Here is a 17,805-nt window from a genome sequence, read left to right as displayed (position 1 = left end):
TTCAGAAAAAAAGAAAAAGGCATTTCTTTATAGGATTTGCTCTGTTGATGTAATGGTGAAACCGGAGATGGTTGACAAGAAGATGGAGATGAAACCCAGTAGGAGATGGGTATGGCTTTATGGAGCTGCCCTTATGGTTGTTCTGGCAATAATAGCTTCGGAGATCTGTCATTTGGTTCGAAGTGATCAAAAGCCCTGCCAATGTGGGGTATTGTCTCCATTACCTCAAAAAAAATAATTCGTTTTCTTTTCCCCCTCTCTTCACAATGTTTCATAAACATTCTCTTCTGGGTGACCCTGGAACTTCTTTTTCATTGAGTAATTCGACTGTTGAGCTTGTGGGTGAAAAACTGAAGATTTTCCCCTTCTTGGGCTGTTATAGATGTCATTGAACTCAGTTGCAGAATCTGGCCATTGCCCCCGTTTGATGGTCGATGCACTGCTGAATTACTTTCTACGTTACTATTGAACCCTTGACTTAATCGCGAAAATTACATTTTTATTTTTGCCTCCTAAAAAACTTTGCAGGACTTACACAAGTTTACTGGCATTGTGGAGGATTGTTGCTGTGATTATGAAACTGTTGACACCCTCAATGAGGAAGTGTTGCATCCCCTGCTCCAAGAACTCGTTAAAATGCCATTTTTTCGATATTTCAAGGTATGGTGTTTATTTTATTTGGGTTAGAAATGCGTGCTAAATCATGTCAGTTCCACTAGTTCTGGGTATTATTTGTTTAGATTTTTCATTTTTCAAACTTAAAAGGGATTCTGATACTTCTGTTTTTTCTAGATGGAGTAGATTTTCCTTCATTAAAGTACATAAGATGTTGCATGGTGATTCAACCTATCATAGAACCAACCACAATTTATAATGGAATTTATAATTATTAGCACAAAAAGATTGACATCATCATATCTTTTTGGGTCACAAAAACTATCACTAATACACTTCCAATCATAGAACTTGAGTACCATTAAAATATAAGCATGCAGCTTTAAAATAGATGAACACTGGGAACTATAATGTAGGATAACATTGCCATGGTATGTTCTTTCCCTAGTTGCATAGGGAATTATAATTATAACTTCAGGAATCCTTTTGTTACTGCAGTATTTGGGTTAACGAAGAAATCCAAAAATGTTTCGAGTTGCTTTTATCATACATGAAAATTTCTACAGATGGTTGTTTGCATGATCGAAACATGTAGTTTATGCTTTAATTTTTGTATAAGCAGTACATTGATAGAGCATCTTCAGAAACTTCACTTTTTGTATTCTTATAGTTGAATATAACAAAGAACTTAATTTTGACTCTAGGCAGTTAATAGCTTAAACAATGAAAAAAATGCCAAAATTACTTGTTTCAAAACTATGAACAGGTTTAGAATTATTGTTTACCCCTTCATGTATTTGCATTGCTTATTGGGCTTTAGAAATATTGGTTGGCTTTGTCTCAGTTTGTATTGAGTAGCTGTTTTCCTGCCTGGAATAGGTTAAACTGTGGGGTGATTGCCCTTTCTGGCCTGATGATGGTATGTGCCGTCTCCGGGATTGTAGTGTTTGTGAATGTCCAGAAAATGAGATTCCAGAAACATTTAAGAAGCCCCTCAGCCGAGAGCTTTCATTGGAAGATTTGGTGTGCCAAGAGGAAAAGCCACAGGCTATTATTGACCGCACTCTGGATACTAAAGCATTTAGAGGATGGATAGAAACAGATAATCCATGGACAAAGGATGATGAAACAGATAACTGTAAGTCTTACTGATTTTGTAATGCACACCTGCAATTTAATTTTTTGACTATTTTTGTTCAAGAAAACCTCGGTGCTGCCATGGCAGTGCTGAAACCAGCTTGCCGTCACAAGTCAAACCTTTTTTGCATCCAAGAACTAAATCATAGTTTTGTTATGACTACCCCTGAGGTTGATGGGAATGTGAGATTCACAAATGCTGACAGTGACCATAGTTAGCAATCTATGTTTTATGATTTAGTGTTCTAACATAGAATGCCGCCATTGCAGTTGTGCATCATGCTTCATTTTGACATAACTGAGCGAAAGTATGTGATCATTTTGTTTCCAGCTGAGATGACATACGTAAATCTCCAACTGAACCCTGAACGTTTCACTGGTTATACTGGTCCATCAGCAAAAAGGATTTGGGATGCTATTTACACAGAGAATTGTCCAAAATGTGAGTTCTTCTTTGTGTTCCGTACCATTAGATGATATGTTTTAAGTCTCATAAAGATCCACATTTCAATTGCTGATCTTTGTTATGAAATGCATATGAGAAAACTATATCTTTCTATTTCTGATTAGAAAGATGTTGCCTTGTGACAAAACTGTTTTTGCATATTGCCTATATAGTTTATTCTCTTGTACCTTGGTAACATCTCTGACTGAACCCTTGGTATCACATGACTGCTGGATCTTTAGAGATCAAGTCTTGAGAAGTAACATGTAAAGTGCTGATTCATAAATAGCCAGAAGTAGGTTCTCCAACTCTCCAAGTTTCGTAGGTTATTTGTAACTAGTCTAGTTAACTCGTTAATTTTTTTGTATTTTATTTTGATCCCTGCTCAATGGTGCTCTCTCACGAATTAGTTGCAGCCCAGGGACTTACTCATTTATGAATGGTGTAGATGATTATTGACCTTCTAATCCATCGTGTGCCATGTTAAACCCACCAACCAGGCAATAATGATCAATCTCTAGTATGATTTTTCTAGGACTCAAGTATGAATTTGAAATCATCTTATCACTAGGAGTTAATGAGACTCAACCTGCTGTGCAGATCCATCTGGAGAATTTTGCCAAGAGAAGAAAGTGTTGTACAAGTTGATATCTGGACTCCACTCCTCCATTTCTATCCACATAGCTTCTGATTATCTCCTTGATGAAGCTACCAACTTGGTTGTCATTCTAGCTCATCCCTGGTTATTCTCTACTTTAAGACAAGAATGTACTTTTATTCAAAAATTGCATATTTTATCCATATGATACAGACTATCATTACCCCCACTGATCCAGACTACTGGTAAAATACCTATCTCATTGATCAAATCCATAAATTCATAATGACCGAATATGAATATTCCAGTCAATTTTTTCAGGTCCATTAGACAGGAATTTTTCTTAATTTAATCAGTATTGTCTTTTTTGTCAATGCTAAGACCGAACTGTATAAAAATGGCTCATAGGGTTGTCTGCATGGGTTGGACACAAATACTATCCCAGTGATGGATATTTGTTGTACTACTGAACATTTTTTGTTCAATTTGTATGATAGCAAGACGATACAACTCAATCTATGTTCTATGCTTTGATTGCAGTGGGGAAAAAATCTAAAGATTATGAACGATAGGGTTTTAAATTACCCAGATCGTGTCAAGAACCTGTACTTCACTTTTCTTTTTGTTCTTCGAGCTGTGACAAAAGTGAGTATCAACCATGTCGGTATGTTGTCTATGATTATTGATAAATACAGTAAGATTGTTTTGTTCATGACATCCACATCTTGAGTGCATTCCAGGCAGCAGATTATTTGGAACAGGCTGAGTATGACACTGGCAATCCTTCTGAAGACCTGAAAACACAGTCCCTCATGAAGCAGCTACTCTATAATCCTAAGTTACATACTGCATGTCCACTCCCATTTGATGAAGCCAAGTTATGGCAAGGTCAAAATGCACCAGAGCTGAAGCAGCAGATTCAGATACAATTCAGAAACATCAGGTGTATATCTGAGGCCTCACTCAACTGATAGTTGTTATTTTGATTAGTAGCACACTAAGAACTTAGTAACACTTTTGTACTTCTGAGTACTCTGAATTTGATAGAAGTTTTCAAATTTTGTCGACTGTTTTGACTTTGCTCAGATTGTCTTGCATTGGTCTCCATACACCCTAATACACATCCTACAAACCCGCTAATTTTGGACACCTGCCATCATTCAACAGTGGAAGAGTGTAGTTTCATCCTCCATTAGTCCATGATATAATTTCTCCTTCCTGTGGGGAGAAACTGTATGCAACCATCATTTTATCTTCCATAAGTTGTGTAGTTCCTGCCGTTTCCAATTGGAGTTTCTTCTAGCAACGAGGGATAAACAAGAGAATTTGACCAGATATGCATGTTGCAGTGCTCTGATGGATTGCATAGGCTGTGAAAAGTGCCGACTCTGGGGAAAGCTTCAAGTTCTTGGCTTGGGCACCGCATTGAAGATCCTCTTTTCTGTCGATGGTGAAAACCACACACATCAGCCTGTAAGTTGACTTGTCTCAGTATCAACTCAGAGTTCAGTTCCATTGTTATCTAAATTCCTAATCTGTCTATTGCTGGTTGGGTTTTCAGCTGCAGCTCCAGCGGAATGAAGTGATTGCCCTCATAAACCTTCTGGGTCGACTTTCAGAATCTGTTGTATTAATCCATAACACAAGACCCAATTTCCAAAAGAGCATGGAGGGACAAGTTTCAGTGCCTGCTGTCCCAAGTAGTGTAGTGCAAAACAATACGAAATTTTGTAGTCAGGACATGGCAGGTGCGTTAGCTTTTTTAGAATTTAACCCAGATTATTGTATAGCACAGCATGTCCAAGTCATCATATGCAGGGACTTCTACACCTTGCACAAAAAGGGTTTGATATCTATATCCACCTGAATAGAATGCAATTTCAAAATGGATAATCTATTTTATATTGGAATGCAAATTAACATGTGTCACAGACTGTCTCAGGTTCAAAAAAGGGAACAGAAAAAAAGAATGAAAGACGATATGAGTTGGATAAATTCACAGACGTGCTAAAGTAGTCAACACATCTAAACAATGAATTCATGGCCTACAGCAGGAACTCATCTCTTAACAGACTTTTACTTCACCAAATGTCTCCAAGGGTTATAAAGAGCCAACTATCACTGTAACCAAGCAAGGCAGAACCACATGATTCTACTATACCCATCCGTCAGAATATTAATTTTCCCCCTGCTCATTCTAATTCCTCTGGTCCCCTAAAACTTGAATCCTATTGTGATAACACTTTCCCATCAAACATCAAAACAAATTTGTTGGCCTCTGAAATTTAGCGAATGAAACAATTCCTCCCTCAGAAACAAGACCCGTTATCTCCATGCAAACTACTCATCCTTGAAATCCTGTTATCCTACTCATCCATTCTGTCTGCTAAACTTTTTTTCCCTTTGTTAGTAAAATGCCCTATTATTTGCCATTGCATTAAAAAACTGCTCGTTTTGCGAATCTTCCTGTCAATTTAATAAGAACAAGTGAGACATTATAAAACAATAGTCAACCAGCGTCAGGTTAACAATCAAAATCACCTGGGATCTCCCCATGCCCCCTTTAAAGACAATCATATCCATCACGAGAGTAAGGTTTGATTAGGTCATCCTGGATGAGGGTCCAAGAGGCAAGGAAGAACTCCATACTAAAGTCATCAAAGCCAGGCGCATGATTGGGCTTGTGAAAGATAACCGCAGACAGGATTTCCTCGGTGCTGGGGATGGCTTTGAGAGAGGGTCAATGAGGGAAGAGGGGATGATTTATCAATCAGGATGTTTTTCTTTTACTTTTTCTTTGTTTGGGGGGGGGGTCGGTGAGGCCCAAGAGGGGGCCAAACAGAGGAGGAGACCGTTTCACTCTTAATGCCAAGAAGATCAGAGATCTGTACTCCATTGTAGAGGAGCAAGGGGATGGAGACAAAGCTATGACAAGTTCTGAGGAAGCGGTGGAAGTAAGCAGTATCCTACTCCAGAGGTCGAAGATGGATCACATGGATCCGGTTGCAAACTGTTTTGTGTGTGGTTTAGGGTGGTGCCAGTACTTGGTTGTTCAACTGACAACAGACAACAGAATATAGAGAGTCTTGCGGCCAGAGATTGAAGATGATCAAGATTTTTCAGCTATTGAACAGTCACAAATAGTCATTAGATGGTCAATGACATTGGGCATGGAAATTTTGTGCATTTCAATCCATAGGTTGACAATGATGCATCTGTTCCAGCTTGCGAACTGTCTTGAATGTGGAGTCATCCAGAGTGTTTCCATCCCTAGATTGTCAATTGTAATTAGGGTTAGAAAAGAGTCCATGCTTTTTGGTGGAAAGAGTCTTGTGTGTTGAAACCAAAAGGTTATACCTGCATTTTGATGTTTACTTTTTTGTGTTATAGAACATTTGGATGTTTACTTGAAAGATAATTTTCTTCTACTCAATTGTTACCTGCACTTTGATGTTTAATTCAATATCTCTACCCCAAAAAAAAAAAAAGAGAGAAGAAATTAATATAATTATCTCCTTAAGTTTATTCTTCTTTCACCCAGACAGGAATGCCCATTCTAGGATGGTTTATCAATTATTGATGTAACAACTTCAAATTCCATCCCCTGCTTCTCTGTCAAATCAATCGGCTACTCTCTAGGATTTTATCTGGTCAGAATGATCCAATCTAACTTCCACAAAAAGGAATGATTGCACCTTTTCTCAACCTCACAGCAATTAGCAGTTCTCTGTTTCTTATTAGAACATTACAAGCTGTTTTGTCAGGCTTGAAACTGAAAAATATGATCTTGCGGTTAAACCAACTTCTCACCAATAGTCTCCACAAGAGCATAATCCATCCCTGAAGTGATGAAATCTATTTGCATCTCGAATAATTATCTCTCTGTCCTCGATCTTGGATATAAGCTTGGCTGCTGAATGGCAGTTAACACATGCACGGAGGTTCTTTGTTATCCTAATAGTTGTTCTTGGAGGGGTACTGATAAGGCCATAAGCAATGGCTAGCCTCTCACTGTGATTACAAAGAGTGTATTCTATTTCTTCTTCATGGTTCAAGTCATGCAAGACAGAGCCTGTGTCTGGAACAAACCCAGCCTCCTTCAGCCTCCTCTCTAGCCTCTCAAGCTCCAAATAGATCTCCTTTGATCTTGGATGCGATTTGTCTCCAACCCGGAAGACCTGAAGCTTACCATTGAATTCAATCATACTATACCCAAGATCTTTACTCAGTCCTTTCTCTCTCATCAACACACGGACCTTTGCAACGCGATCCCACATCCTGGCTGAAGCATAAAGATTTGAAAGCTGCACATAGTGCCCTGCATTTAACGGGTCTAATGAGAAAACACGCTCTGCAGCATATTCCCCCAGTGAGACATGACGATGGATCTTGCACGCACTCAAGAGAGCACCCCATACAGTGATACCTGGTTCAATAGGCATGCTTGAAATGAACCTATAAACCTCATCCAAATACCCTGCACGACCAAGAAGATCAACCACACAAGCATAGTGCTGGTGTCGGGGCAAAATCCCATGGTCCTGTTGCATTTGGCAGAAGTATTTCCAACCCTCTTGCACAAGGCCAGAATGATTGCAAGCCAAGAGGAGTCCAAGAAATGTTACATCATTAGGTTTCATTTTGGCATCCTTCATCAAATTGAAAAGATCAATGGCTTCGTGAGCTCTACCATGCAAGCCATATCCCACAATCATGGCACTCCAGACCACCACATCTTTATCTGGAGTGCAATCAAATACTCTCCGAGCAAGCTCAATGCTTCCACATTTTGCATACATATCAATAAGAGCAGTATTAACAAAAACATCATTCTTGAATTCAGTTCTGTCAATGTACTCATCCAACCATCGAGCTAGATCAAGTGAACCCACCTGGGCACAGGCTAGAATCACAGCACGTACAGTGATAGAATCTGCTTTAATGCCCTTGTAGGTCATCTTACGAAAGATCTCCACAGCTTCATCAGCATGACCATTCTTTGCAAACCCAGATATCATTGCATTCCACAGAATAACATTTGGCATATCCATTTGATCAAATAAAGATTTGGCAGCTTTTACCTCCCCACATTTTGCATACATAGATGTAATTGCAATAAGCAAGTCCGGTTCCATTTCCAGCCCCATTTTAATGACAATACCGTGCACAGATTTCCCTGGTTCTAGGTCTTCAACATCAGTGTAAGCCTTAAGGACACTCACAAGAGCAATCCAGTCTAGTTTTACATCCAACTGCCTCATCTTACTAAAAATTCTCAAAGCTTCCAAAGGTTGCCCGTTCTGGGCATACCCAGAAATAATCGAAGTCCAAGAAACAATTGTTCTATCACACAAATGGTCAAACACAATCCTTGCCCGATCGATCTCTCCACACTTGGCATATAATGCCACAAGACCATTCTGCACAAACACATCCGATTCAAATCCCCATCTGAACAACTGGGCATGAATCCGGAAACCCATTTCAAGGTCTGACAGTCCACTGCAAGCTTTTAGCACATAAGGTAGAGTGAATCTATCTGGGTTCACCCCCTGGGACTGCATTCTTGAATACATATCAAGGGCATCTGCATACAAACTGTTCCGAGAATAGCCCCTTATGATCGAGTTATACAGGAAAATATTCGGTTGGGGAGCTCTGTCGAACAAATCACGGGCATAATGAATTTCCCCCATGTTTGAGCTTGCATGGACGAATTTGGTAGCTAAGAAGTTACTCTCTTGCAATCCGGACACGATAAGCTGGGCATGGATTTGAAATAGATGAGTTTTACGGGTCGAATTATCTACTAGGAAGGAATAGTACATGTCGGCATCAAAACCCGCAGTAAAATTTTCTTCTTCCCAGAAATCCACAGCTAAAGGAGATGAGGAAGAAAACCTTTTCCCCAGTTCAAACCAAATGTTCTTTGAAGGCGCCAAGTTTGACAGTTTCGTTGGAAATGGTGGATGCAGAGAGCGAGAGCAGGAGATTCTTCTGGCGACCTTAAGATTCAGGGCCATGACAATTGTCACATTACATGCTTGGTTTCTTTCGCCCACCTACTTATAAATTGTCATCGAAGAAAATCGACAAAGCATCCCATCGAAATGCAGAGACGAACCAAACTATTTATTTTCCTGGGAATTGAGATGAAACAAAACAATTTTGAGCTCGGAGTTTTGCTCAGTAGGGGCCCACATGATTCGTACTCTCACTTTGTCATTTGCAGTCACATGCTTTATCGTGTTCTAACTTCTAACTTCTAATACTAATGTAAAACAATTCAAACAAAGATAAGATTCAAATGATCAGGAATCTAGAAATATTGGAGGTGCTTGTTTGCATTTCCACTGAGGAAAACAACCAAGAGCCCCTTGAATTCATTGGCACAAGAAGTTATCTAAGAATGGTAATAAATGTAGCCTAAACACTATTCCTCTCGCAATGAGTCCAATTGTTTAGACTCATTGACAAAAGTCACAAAACCTTGTTTGCATCTAAAGGGCTTCTTATGTTCCAAGAATAACAAAATTCCGTCGCCGAGCAACTTTTTCAAACTTATCCAAGAAGAAAAAGAACGAAACCAGAAAGATAACAAAACTTAATGCAAGCAGAAAAGCCCCGGACGAAGGTAGAAACTTAAGAGTTAGTAGAAAGCAATTAAGGGAGAACACTGGAGGCATAGATGAGGCAGAAGATATTGATATTAAGCAAAACAAAGATTAAACGCCCCCGGACAAAGATGAATAAATAATAATAATCTAGGGCAGCCGAAACTTACTTCGACTTGGATCGATTCGCAGAGAAGGTGGTGGTGCACGAGGAGTATCCTCTCCTTTTGTGGTTGGCTGAGAAGACGACGAATGACGAGGAGGAGAGGGAGAAAGATTAGGTTCTTCTCCACCCATCAACGAATAGTTAACCTGCCAGGGTTTCGAAACCTTCTCAAGCTAGGAAAAGCAGAAGAACCCCCTGAACTAGTGGTTTTTTTTTTGTAATTATGACTGTTTCTGTGCATCACCTTCCATGTTATCTTTGATCCGGATTTCCTCAGAATTGACCTCGCGCAGAGTCTCTGAATTGGGTTCCCTATTTCTAATTTTTTTCTTTCATTTATTTAATTATTTGAATTGATACAAAGAAACTACGCAGATTCGCTGGTTTGCTAGGTTTGAGCTGAAGAATCAAAACAGTCCAGTAATGATGTGGAACTGTACATACACATTCCAGGAAAACTTATTTAAAACCACGAACCTTTCTTTTCTTTGTTTCTTTTATTTTTTATTTTTTTATTTTTAATATTTACCTAAAAAAACCTTCTTCTTTTTTTAATATTTACCTTTGTCTTCGCTTTAAGGAGATTGGAACTCTTAATTTCTTACTATGAGGCGTATCGATCAAATGCCTCAATGTGTTCATGAGGAGTCACACAAGAACATGACCTTCAACAATAGTATTTGGTGACTGGAGTACAGGTGCAAGGTTTCTCAGATGACGAGTTGGCTCTTGAGTCCCATTGATACTATTAGAAGCCTTTAAATTATAGGACTTGGATACTTGCTAGGATGACAGAAAGACACAGGTCCGTAAGCAAGGGAAAGCCCATGAATGGTTAGTGTAAGAGAGCCTGTTACAGATAGCAATAACCATTACATTTTGAGAGAGACACCCTATGAAGACCAAGCTGCAATAACCATTACATTGTGAGACAGACACCCTATGAAGACCAACCTGAAATTGAAATAAAGATGTTTGCATGGCTGATAGACCAACTGCTGAACAACTCTCTGCTCGTAGAAATCTTGAACAAAGTATCCTCAAGACAAGAACTTCAACATTATTTCTGCTATCATTTGTCATGCTGTCTTTCCCAGAAGAATGAATAAACTAATGTGTGAACATGCAGAGAATTACAGTCAACTAAGTATGGCCGGGTAATGATGGACTAATGATTACCATCATTTGTCAACCTTGATATCTTCATCAATATCATAAGCGGAAGATCCTCCATTTTTTATGCCATAATTTGAGTATGTAATTAGTTAAATGTATGTTCAATTCCTACCCAAAATTAGAATATTTTTTCCTTTTGTTTGCTGGGTTCAGGGTGCGCCCCGGGGGAGGGGTTGTTAAGCTTGTTTAGATATAGAACAGAACAGGGTAGAGGAGAAAAAGGAAAAAAGAGTTAGTACACATTGGAAGATCTTAATGCACACTTGAATGGCTACAATTAAGAATTTACATCAACAATCTGGAATCTACCAAAAGAAGTAGAAGCGAAATTGGATGACACTTATCTTTGAGGTAAATCAGCCCAATCGCTGCAGAAGTATAAAACATTCGGGTTACAAGGGGAGCCTACCCACCCCCCACTTAGCACCACCGGTGCCAACATTCCAACCCTTCTCCTTTTCTTGTTGGCTCTGCTTCTGTTGTAATTCCTTTGTTGTCCTGGTGGCATTACTGACTGGCCCTCTTGGTGCCATCCTCCCCCTACTACTACCAATTGATACACGCACTTTCTCCATCACTCCATTTGCTCCCACCCTTCGTGGCTGCAATGGGGATCTTATTTGTATCTTCTTTTGAAGGCTTCTTCTCAATATGCTATTCACCTTCTTAGAACCCCCACTTTTCTGTCCTTTGAGAATGTGTGGTGTCTGATCTGGCAAGCTACCTTCACTTTCTTCTGCATCTTCTTTGATGGGGTCAGTTTGAGGAGGTAGCATAGGTAACAATGGTGATGCTAGTGTGGGCATGCTTGGTGTCGAAGGTAATGGAATTAGTGAGTTACGTCTAGAAGCTGGTACAAGTGGAATCCGGCGTGTAGTAGTGCAGATGGAAGCTCTACCGCTCCTTTTCTGAATTAGTGGTGGTTGTTCAGAAATATCAGGTCTGTTTTCCTTCTCGGAGGGGTTGCTGTACCTGAAAAATGTATCAGTTGTAGGAGGGGATGTTGCAGGTTTGAAGTTGTTATCTGTGAGTGGTCTAACAAGATTCATGACATCTTTACCCAATGAACTAGCGGGTTCATTGGCAATCTTCTGGTTCCCAAACACTCGTGTTGGTTGTAGAGGTTTTGTACATGCAGTTTGTTGCTCTTCCAGTTGTTGCAACTGCTGCTGCTGCTGTTCTGCAATTTTTGTGTCCACATGCTGCCTTGCTAGTTTCCTCTCTATAAGAAGTTGTGATTCCAACTCTTTCACCTGTTCAAAGAATTAGCATGGAATGTGAGTATTTTGAATACCTCCCCCCTAACAGACAACCAAGATTCTTTTTCTTTTTTTTCAGCTTCTTCTACATTGATTAGTCTGAGGTTAGCATTAGATGGCAGAAAGGATACAACAGAAAGAACTTCTTTTACTTTCATATTTTTAAGCAACATAAAATCAAATTACATATCAAGAAGACAAGATATGATAAATAGTCAAATTCCAAACTTTCAAAGCCATAGTTGATCATAAAGGCAAATTAGCCTCATCAAAGAAATTTCATAAACCACTACATGCAAAAGTTAAGGCATAACTGAAGTCCAAGTTTGGCAATAGAATGCTGGCTACATTTTGTAGGTTAGCAGTCTGAAACACTAGCAAAACATATTCCTAGAAGAAATTTAAAATTTTAAAGTGAAGGCAGCGAGAATCACTTACAATACCAAGTAAAGGCAAAGAGAGAAAAAATGGATTTTAAATTATTGTCTTAATCAACTAAATACTGGCTGGAATACTAATTCAATTAGCAAGACAGACAAAAATTTGCATCCTATTATTTAAATTTTTCTTAGCCAGCTTGTAAAGAGAAAAAAAAAATCTGGAGATACCTTGTCTTGTAGGTTCTTATTACTAAGATCTCTTGCCTTCACCTTCAGGTCCAGACTATAAACTGTCTCTTCCATTTTCTTTATCAAAACTTCTTTGCTCTTTATATCTTGCTTGGTCTTCTCGACCTAAAAGAAGGCAACGGACGTTAAGGACAGAATCAAATGAATCAAAAGGGATTGATCAGTATGTAATCTATAGCGACTCTTATACTGTGGGAGTATTTTACTTGAAATGGAAATTTTTTTACCATCTGTTTGTATTTCACAAGCTCACTGCTGTCTAATTGCTTCTTGATTGGACCAAGCTCTATTCCTCTCACTCTACTTGCAAAGTTCAGTGAGCATAAAGTTTCACTCAGGTCATTCTCCTTGGGGCTGATCTGTACAAACATCAGTGTCTTTGAATCTCCACCTGCGGATATAATTTTAGAAATCAGATATGTTTGAGAGAGATGGTTCCAGAGCAGTATTCTACTTTTTCGCCTGCTAGGGAAGCAGACATAAATAAAAATAAAATACCAAGTGGCAATATAAGGGGGGAAAAGGAGGATCTTGAAGCAGACAGAGATTCCTCTTTGTAAATGTATACTAGATAAACTCGGCCAGACACAGTGCAGATAAGATAACTATGACATTTCCTTCCACTTTTAATTGACTGTCCACAAGGATGCAATGATTTTGATTATGATAATCATCATATATAGTTGTTCACATAAATGGGAAATCTCCTTGTTGTATAAGCTAAATGAAGGTAGTTTTCCTCAGTTTCCCACCCTAAACTCAGCTTTTGCAAGATAAAATGGGGAACGTACCTAATGAATCTTGAAGCAAGTGTGTAAGCTTAGAATTCCTACACAAAATTTTGAAGGACAGTTTGAAGTGTCAATAGTGAGTGATCAATAAAGCAATTTCAACACTAAGAATTACCATGTAGGCCAAACGGTGGTTTCAGAACCTGAATGGAATATGAGGACTTTTGGTTGCAAGGGCAGATATAACATCACCAAGTGCAGAAAGAGATCTGTTGATGTTTTGTGTTTCCTTCAAGCGTTCTCCTTGAACATCCGTCTTCGCTATTCTCTCACTTCCAGCCAGGTCAACCAGCCATAATTTGCTTCTTGTGCATTCCCCATTTATCAAGTTTTTCCCCTTCACCATCACACAATGAATGCTGTACCAGATCACCACACTTGTCAATATCATATCTCAAATGGTTGCACCATAACTAAGCGAAAAAAATAGACAGTAAGAGCAACACATTTTTCTTTAATTGGGGATTGTAGGATCTATATGGGGAACGCTGTCCTTGCAAGCGATATTGCCATAGCTGTCATCTATCTCATATCTATGTTAAACAACTACATCTAGCTGCCATAGCAAGTAATGATTACAGCATTATTTCTGTGGCAGAAAGGAGGAAGACGAACCAGTGGGATCGGCTACTGTGTTCATTTGCATTAGTTGAGCCGACAGCCCTAGCGCTGCTGCCCATCTGTAGAACTTCCCACACCTCATTCATGTTGTTTACGTGGGATTCAACGAGTCCTGGAACATGGTGAATTCCTTCTGAAACCTGCCTTATTTCAAGCCTACAATAATTGTGTGTAAGCAGATAAGGGGCTACAGTTAGTTTTCATATATGTTAAGAATATTTCTTTAGAGAATAGATAAGTTTTTCAAATTACCTCTTTACGGTGACACCAGGTTGAGACCCTGGGGCCAACAAATCTCTTATCTGCTCATTATACACTTCTAACACACTAACAGAAATTTCATATTGGAAAAGTCCTCGTCGATCCTTGATAATACGAAATAGCTCTTCAAGGGTCCTGTAGTTGACTCCCCGTGAATCTTCTGTCCCCTCCATTGTGAATGTCTTGCCACTTCCTGTCTGCCCATACGCAAATATACAGACATTGTATCCATCTAAAACTGAAGTGGCCAAGGGGGCTGTTTCCTCAAACACTTCAGCTATTCAAGTGTCACATAGAAAAAGCAAGTTTAGACCATTTGTAGAAAAGAAAAAGAAACAATTAACAAAATGAGAAGAACATCTGAGGTAGTTGCCATTAGAATTCCATGATAGTCAGTCAAATGAATCTAGATATAAATCATCCAATAAGCCTACTGGATACATTCTACATACTAAGCAAAGAAATTTCAATTTGATCAATCAATTACCTTGGTTTGCATGTGGCGTAAAAATAGAATCAAACTTGAAAATCTTCTTGGATGCTCCATTCCCCTTGACAGTAAGCTCTCCATCTTTGGCAGATTCAAAATCAAAAGCTATCATAGCTCCTCCGGCAATTTCTTCATTGTTCAGAGGTCTACACCTGCAAAAAACTCTTATGTTCCCTGCCAAATAGAAAAGGACTACAGCATTAATAATTCTTCTTGTTCCCTTGTCAAATCCTGAAATCTGAACCACAATTTTTTCAGACCTTTCAGTTCTTGAATTTTGTTATAAAGCTCTTTTCGTTCCTTTGCACCTTCAATGAATTTAAGCTTGACCTCAGCCAACTCTTTTTCCATGTCAACATGCTGGTTCACTATTGAAAAAGAAGAATAAGGTTATACATAAATATGTGCAAGAAAAAATTATAACGGATTGAGATATAATGAGATGTGGGTATTGACGTACTTTTAGACTGAATGATATTGGTGATTTGGGTCATGTCAGTAAGGCATTTCTTATATGCTAATGCTTCTTCTGACAATGTAATGTGCTCCATTTTCAGAATCTGCTCAATTTTCCAAACTAATTAATAATTTCTTTTGATCTAGAGAGAGTAGACTTCAGAAGCAGGAGTTGGACTCACAATACCTTAAGTTTTCTAGTCAGGTCTCTAAGGGATGAGAAACATCGACCCTTTTCCTTCACTTGTCCCTCAATTGCAAAAGCTGTGAAAAGAGATCCATCAACAAGAGATTGTGCTGAAGAAACTAAATTAAGGAATACTTTGTGAAAGATTTCATACCTAAAGACCCAACATGCATGGACTTGCGCATGAGCTCATCCTGGAGCTCATGAAGAGACATCCAAGCTTCATGGCATTCTTTAGTTTTCATTTCATTTTCCTTTTTCATTTCTTCCAATGCTTTTTTGGTTTCTGCTAATTCTTTACACTGTGACTCCAATATTCTCTGCAGCTCTGAGTTCTTTTCATTAATGTTACTTTTGAAGACATTACTATCCTGTAGAGGATATATATGATGTAAGAAAATCAGGATTTCTTAAGCTATACAAGAATATTGTTAAAAACAGAATCTGGATTTCAAATATTACTTCCAGTGCTTTATTATCTCCTGTTTGAGATGAATCTTTCTCTTCGAAAAACTTCATCTCCCTTGAGCCTAAAAAGAAGTGTAGGTTGAGTTAGTCAAGTTTTGGTTTGAAGTGAGTATCATTCAATAACAGAAGGAAAAATTATTCTGATATCACTCTAGAGAAGTTTAAATCTAGAGGAATTCCGTGACTTTCAACTGACCTGCCAAAGAATCTCTACTTATGGAAAGTCCACACACAATGGGATTTCCTGTTACTCCTTCAAATCTGATGGATAGACCTTCTTTTCCATGGACAGTAGCTTTTAAGTCAGACAAAACCAGAGCCTTATTTGGGCCCACCTGAGCATATATGTCAATTTCAGAAACTACCTGCAAGAGAATTGACTCTACGTTAATGAAAAATAATATCTTCACAACTATGCTGCAATTACAACTGGTCACAACAACAATAACAGGAAGGTTGCCCTACAATGGAACTCATAAGGAAGGTGATATACAAGAGATTCTAGTCCTGTTCATTCGAGGAAACTGAATTAGCTGTATTGAGATGCTGAATTTAGACTGTTGTAACTTCTCCTGTGGTCCACTAGCCCAAGTAGCTGGAGCTTGAGCACGACCTATGGTTCTTCATATTAATGCACTAGGATCAAGGACAAATTTTAGAAGAAAAGGAAGAATCCTCACCTTCTCCTCCTGTATAAAGACATCAAAAAGTCTCATCCCTCGAGGGCCATCAGTAAGTATGATCTCTGCTAGATGCAAATCAACAAAGTAATTTCCAGGCTCCAAGTCCTGAACTCTGTAAGTGAAATTGCCACACCGAGAGCTTTGATAAAGTGCTAGGCATTCGTTGGCATCTTCAATTACTGCGTCTGTTCTGATAGTCTCGCCACCAGTGAAAAACATGTCCTCTAGGAAACTGAAACCATCAGAAGTTACAGCATCTCCTCCAGCATTTATGCTTAGAACCGGAAGGTTAGTCTCTGGACACTTGTTTCCGGTGGTCGACTTCATAAATATCTCGAAGGAAACCTCAGGAACCAGGTCTACACTAGAAGTTTGCTCCTGTGGAGAAAAAACTGGTATGTTGCTAGTTTGGGATTCAGAGTTTTCTCTAGTTTCTAGATCAGCGATGCCTTCCTCTAGAGATAGCTCCAAGGACGCGAAACGGTTTCTTTCATTTACTTCCTTCAGATATTCTGGGGTGTCTTCGCATCCATTGCAAGATATATCAGGTGAACCAGCACAGACTACCAAATCTGGGGATGTTGCTGAAAAACCCAGTATCGAGCGACCTGGAAACATGACCATGATTAAACAAATCTCCCCAAAACTCAGACAGAAGATCATAAAATTCGGAGCTCTCGAAGCTGAGGATATTGAAAGAAAAATGCATAATTTCGCCTTTTGCCCCATTTTCGACTAGAAAAATTTGCAATACAGTTAGGCTTATGGATTAGGGAAAAATCCAAATACATTACCGTCAATAGTGTCAGGATGAGAATCATCAGGATCTGCCATGTTTGCAGTGTCAAAGCTCCCTTCTTGCCGATAAATGTTAGCTGAGAAACGTAATAGACAACCAAAGATCTGAGATGAGGAATCACGTAGAACTTAGTCGAAATCAAATGAAGATTAGAGACAAAGCCCCAGATGACTTACAGTTAGAAATCTGTTCCAGCTGAGAAACGTCAGTTAGGAGAATTGGATCTTTCCATTGACCATCTTCCATGGATAAAAGGAGTGTGATTAACAAAAGTGGAAAAAGAAAAGGTACGATTCAAATGTTTTGGGAGGGAGAGAAAGAGGTAACGACAGAGAACTAATTCAAGGGATGAATCGAAGAGACAGCCTAATTCTTTCCTTGGAAGTGCCCGTTGATTTCGTGTGAAAAAG

The 17,805-nt window shown here is 39.0% G+C and overlaps 3 protein-coding genes across 3 annotated transcripts; 1 reads left to right on the top strand and 2 right to left on the bottom strand.

Annotated features, from left to right (window-relative positions):
* The first annotated feature begins 47 nt into the window (after positions 1 to 47).
* LOC149025956 (endoplasmic reticulum oxidoreductin-1-like) lies at positions 48 to 4,811 on the top strand. Its single transcript, XM_089143607.1, is given in 11 exon segments — positions 48 to 208; positions 529 to 660; positions 1,495 to 1,753; positions 2,084 to 2,194; positions 2,798 to 2,916; positions 3,336 to 3,440; positions 3,536 to 3,738; positions 4,145 to 4,268; positions 4,357 to 4,509; positions 4,511 to 4,543; positions 4,728 to 4,811. Coding segments are annotated over 11 exon segments (1,479 nt in total). The 5' UTR covers positions 48 to 52.
* An 836-nt stretch (positions 4,812 to 5,647) lies between these two features.
* On the bottom strand, positions 5,648 to 9,998 carry LOC149025955 (pentatricopeptide repeat-containing protein At3g12770-like). The gene is made up of 2 exons (XM_089146173.1): positions 9,580 to 9,998; positions 5,648 to 8,935 (listed from the first exon to the last, which is right to left on the bottom strand). Exon 2 carries the CDS (start codon positions 8,816 to 8,818, stop codon positions 6,602 to 6,604), a length of 2,217 nt encoding a protein of 738 aa, XP_089002299.1. The 5' UTR covers positions 8,819 to 8,935; positions 9,580 to 9,998; the 3' UTR covers positions 5,648 to 6,601.
* A 972-nt stretch (positions 9,999 to 10,970) lies between these two features.
* LOC149025954 (kinesin-like protein KIN-14Q) lies at positions 10,971 to 17,805 on the bottom strand. The gene is made up of 17 exons (XM_089146172.1): positions 17,572 to 17,805; positions 17,391 to 17,471; positions 16,594 to 17,204; positions 16,110 to 16,278; positions 15,908 to 15,975; positions 15,600 to 15,816; positions 15,446 to 15,522; positions 15,263 to 15,362; positions 15,063 to 15,170; positions 14,800 to 14,976; positions 14,304 to 14,589; positions 14,046 to 14,207; positions 13,574 to 13,789; positions 13,431 to 13,468; positions 12,867 to 13,030; positions 12,619 to 12,744; positions 10,971 to 12,004 (listed from the first exon to the last, which is right to left on the bottom strand). The coding sequence occupies exons 1-17, from the start codon at positions 17,639 to 17,641 to the stop codon at positions 11,144 to 11,146; spliced, it is 3,531 nt and encodes a 1,176-aa protein (XP_089002298.1). The 5' UTR covers positions 17,642 to 17,805; the 3' UTR covers positions 10,971 to 11,143.

Source organism: Hakea prostrata, chromosome 2 (genome assembly GCF_041222555.1).
Source record: "Hakea prostrata isolate BN-2017 chromosome 2, UWA_Hpros_2, whole genome shotgun sequence".
Lineage (NCBI taxonomy): Eukaryota > Viridiplantae > Streptophyta > Magnoliopsida > Proteales > Proteaceae > Hakea > Hakea prostrata.
Note: the sequence above shows the minus strand (reverse complement) of the source record. Positions and strands in the feature narration are given on the sequence as shown.